The 3372-nt window shown below is 58.6% G+C and overlaps 1 protein-coding gene across 1 annotated transcript; it reads right to left on the bottom strand.

Moving 5' to 3' along the window:
- Nucleotides 1-1822: 1822 nt before the first annotated feature.
- On the bottom strand, nt 1823-3127 carry LOC124657131 (mitogen-activated protein kinase kinase kinase 18-like). The gene has a single exon (XM_047195737.1). It carries the CDS (start codon nt 3125-3127, stop codon nt 1823-1825), a length of 1305 nt encoding a protein of 434 aa, XP_047051693.1.
- Nucleotides 3128-3372: the final 245 nt, after the last annotated feature.

Here is a 3372-nt window from a genome sequence, read left to right as displayed (position 1 = left end):
ACTGTGGTATGTCATCTCTTGTGACCTAGTCACATGCTTGCAAGCTAATCAGACGACATTCCACCGAGAGGGCCTAGAGTATATCTATCCGTCATCGGGATGGACAAATCCCACTCTTGATCCATATGCCTCAACTCACACTTTCCGAATACTTAATCCCATCTTTATAACCACCCATTTACGCAATGGCGTTTGATGTAATCAAAGCATCCTTCCGGTGTAAGTGATTTATATGATCTCATGGTCGAAGGACTAGGTAACTATGTATCGAAAGCTTATAGCAAGTTGAACTTAATGACTTGATCTTATGCTACGCTCATTTGGGTGTGTGTCCATTATATCATTCATCCAATGACATAACCTTCTTATTAATAACATCCAATGTTCATGATCATGAAACCATGATCATCTATTAATCAACAAGCTAGTTATACAAGAGGCTTACTAGGGACTCCTTGTTGTTTACATAACACACATGTATCAATGTTCCGGTTAATACAATTATAGCATGGTATGCAAACATTTATCGTAAACACAAAGATATATTATAATAACTACTTTATTATTGCCTCTTGGGCATATCTCCAACACTTTCGACGCGTGCAACGTGTTCACCGTAATGTCGGGCGAGACGCTCATGCATCAGATGATCGCGTCTGGCAGTACATCGACGTTCCCGTGCCCTAGCTTCTTCACCTAGGAACACGCCCAAGTCTCTGCCGATTCTAGCCTAGATTCACAAGATCTGGAGGCCGACCCGCATGCGGAAGTCGAAGACGAAGAGGAGGAAGAGGAAGCCGAAGTGGCGCCGGTGAAGGGCCATGGGAAGAGCAAGAGGAAGCCGAAGTCCACCGCTCCCGCCGAGCCTCGATTCAAGTGGATGGATAAGGAAGACGAGTGCCTCGCTGAAGCATGGAAGGTCGTGAGCCTGTCCTGATCACCGGCGCGAACCAGAACTCCGAGAACAACTTAGTGAGGGTGAAGGCGGTGTTCGACGAGCTCAAGCTTTGCGACCCCTACTTCGTCGGCATCCACATGGATCGCGGCAAGAAGGCCATGGCGACCCACTGGGGCATTGTCCAACAGGCGTGCAACAAATGTCATGGGATCCAAGAAGTCCAAGGTGCCGAAAGCCATGGGAACTCCGGGCGAGCGGCTGCAAGGCTTCAATTGACGGCTGCATCTCCAACGCTAGGGCCCGCGCCGAGCAGAGGTAGGCGAAGGCCGACGAGAGGTGGAAGCTGCATTTCCAGAAGCATAACGTGATGATCAAAGTTGCTCAAGGACACTCGTGGCGACAAAGAGGAACACGGATCTGCACTTTCTTCTTGGGGGGGGGGCACTGAGAACATTGACGAAGCGGTGATGCCGTGGGTACATGGCTGAGCGCGTCAACATCCTGGCGCCGTAGCCCAACCATGATCCCGCAGTGAGTGCCGACCCCATAGCGACACCGAGCTCTACGCATCCCACAACATCGTCAAGCTCCGGCCCACCGGTACCTTCGGCCACGGCGAGCCCGGAGGAGGAAATTTCTGGTCAGACGCCGACACCTTCTATCACGCCGAGCCCGGAGGAGGGAATGTCACTCAATTCCGGTGGTTGACGGGTCGATCGGCACGGTTGCTACTCTGGCGGTTGACCTCCCCGGCAGTTGCTCTGCTTTAGTTCGCGCCGATCGAGCCAGGGTCGCTGCCAGGCGGACCCGTGCGGGAAGCGAGCAGACGTTCGGCGTGACCGTATAGCATCTGCGGAAACGCAAACGCACCGCATATTTGCACCACGTTTGCGTCCGCGTGGCAGTTGCCCGTTGGAGATGCCCTTATAACAGCAGGGGAAAAGGTAAAATTGGACAGCCAGCCGGGTCGAACAATAATATATCGGAAAAGAATCCATTGCTTGTGATTGCAAATGTACAATCATTAATCCCGTGATCACCATAATCACCCCGCTCCCCGTTACAGCTGCTCGTGTCATCGTAACGATCGCAATCGGCATGTGAGGCCTGGCTGTTCGAGGACCCAACCGATGTGGTGCTGCTGCCGCCGACGGGGGAATCGCTGTCGGTATCTGTGTACATTGCCAGCTCCTCGTCGTCGCTGCTCGTGCCGGAGGAATGGACCGTGATCCAGCTCGCGTCCCAGGTCCAGTTCGGTGCACCGGCGGCCAGGCCGCGGACTCTGTCGATGGGACCGGCGGTAACGGTGTCCGCGGTCGTGTCATCGTCGTCTTCCTCCCATAATGCCTGGTCGAGGACGCTCTTGGGGGACACGAACATCCCCTTCTGGGTGGTGATCCCTGCCACGGAGATGGACGACGACACCGCGGCGGCAAATGCCAAGAACTCGTGCTGGAGCAGCTGCTCCGCCGTCCACCGCTCCCCGGCGTCCTGCAGCAGGCACCTGCCCAGGAAGTCCCTGCCTTCCTCCGACAGCCACCGCGGGAGCTCGGGCGCCTCACCGGAGAACGCGACGTGGTGCAGCATCGCCACAGAGCTACGGAACCGCGCCCACGGCGCCGCGCCGGTGGCCATCTCGATCACCGTGCACCCGAGCGCCCACACATCCGCGGCCGGGCCATGCGCCTCGCCCCGCGCGGCCTCCGGTGCCATGAAAGCCGGCGTGCCCGCCAGCCTCTCGCCCGCAATGCCGCTGGCGCCCACCCGCCGCGCGCACCCGAAGTCGGCGATCATGGCGAGGCCGTCGGCGCCGATGAGCACGTTCCGGGCCTTGACGTCGCAGTGCGCGACCCCGGCCGCGTGCGCGTGCGCCAGCCCGCGCAGGATGTCGCGTGCGCGCCACCGGATCAGGGCCTCCTCCTCGAACCGCCCGCCGCGCCGCCTGATCTCGTCGGCCAGCGATCCGCCGGGCGCGTACTCCATCAGCATGTCGTAGCCTCTGCCGCTGCCGTCCGACGACGCTGATACTTCCGAGGCAAGGCAGCGTACGACGTAGGGGGAGCTCAGGCCGGACAGGATGCCCTGCTCCCTCTTGAGCTCGCCGGCCCGATCGGCGCCCACGGACTTCACCGCCAGAAGTTCGCCCGTCAGGCGATCGACGGCGAGCGACACGGTGGCCGAGGAGCCCCTGCCGATCGTCGGGCCCCGCGTCCACTCCACGACGCCCATTCTTGGAGCAGCCGCCGCCGCAAGAAGGGCCGAAGTGCGGCGCGGTGGCGTGCGCTCTGCTTCTTGTTTTGGAGTGGTGGACGCAATTGGAATTGGGGGCACTCTACTCACCATCGCGCTCTGTGTGATCGGCCATGCTTATATACTACTCGAAGCTGCGCACAGCGAGCCTGCAACTACAAGGCTCGCTGGAACGACGAGGTGGTTAATTCTGGGCTGTCCAATGCAAAGCGGTCCGACCTGGC

This window comes from Lolium rigidum, chromosome 1 (assembly GCF_022539505.1).
Source record: "Lolium rigidum isolate FL_2022 chromosome 1, APGP_CSIRO_Lrig_0.1, whole genome shotgun sequence".
Classification (NCBI taxonomy): domain Eukaryota; kingdom Viridiplantae; phylum Streptophyta; class Magnoliopsida; order Poales; family Poaceae; genus Lolium; species Lolium rigidum.
This window is presented reverse-complemented; position numbering and strand designations above follow the sequence as displayed.

Coding starts and splice junctions, on each gene's coding strand:
- LOC124657131 (XM_047195737.1), bottom strand. CDS start 3,127: ATGGGCGTCGTGGAGTGGACGCGGGGCCCGACGATCGGCAGGGGCTCC.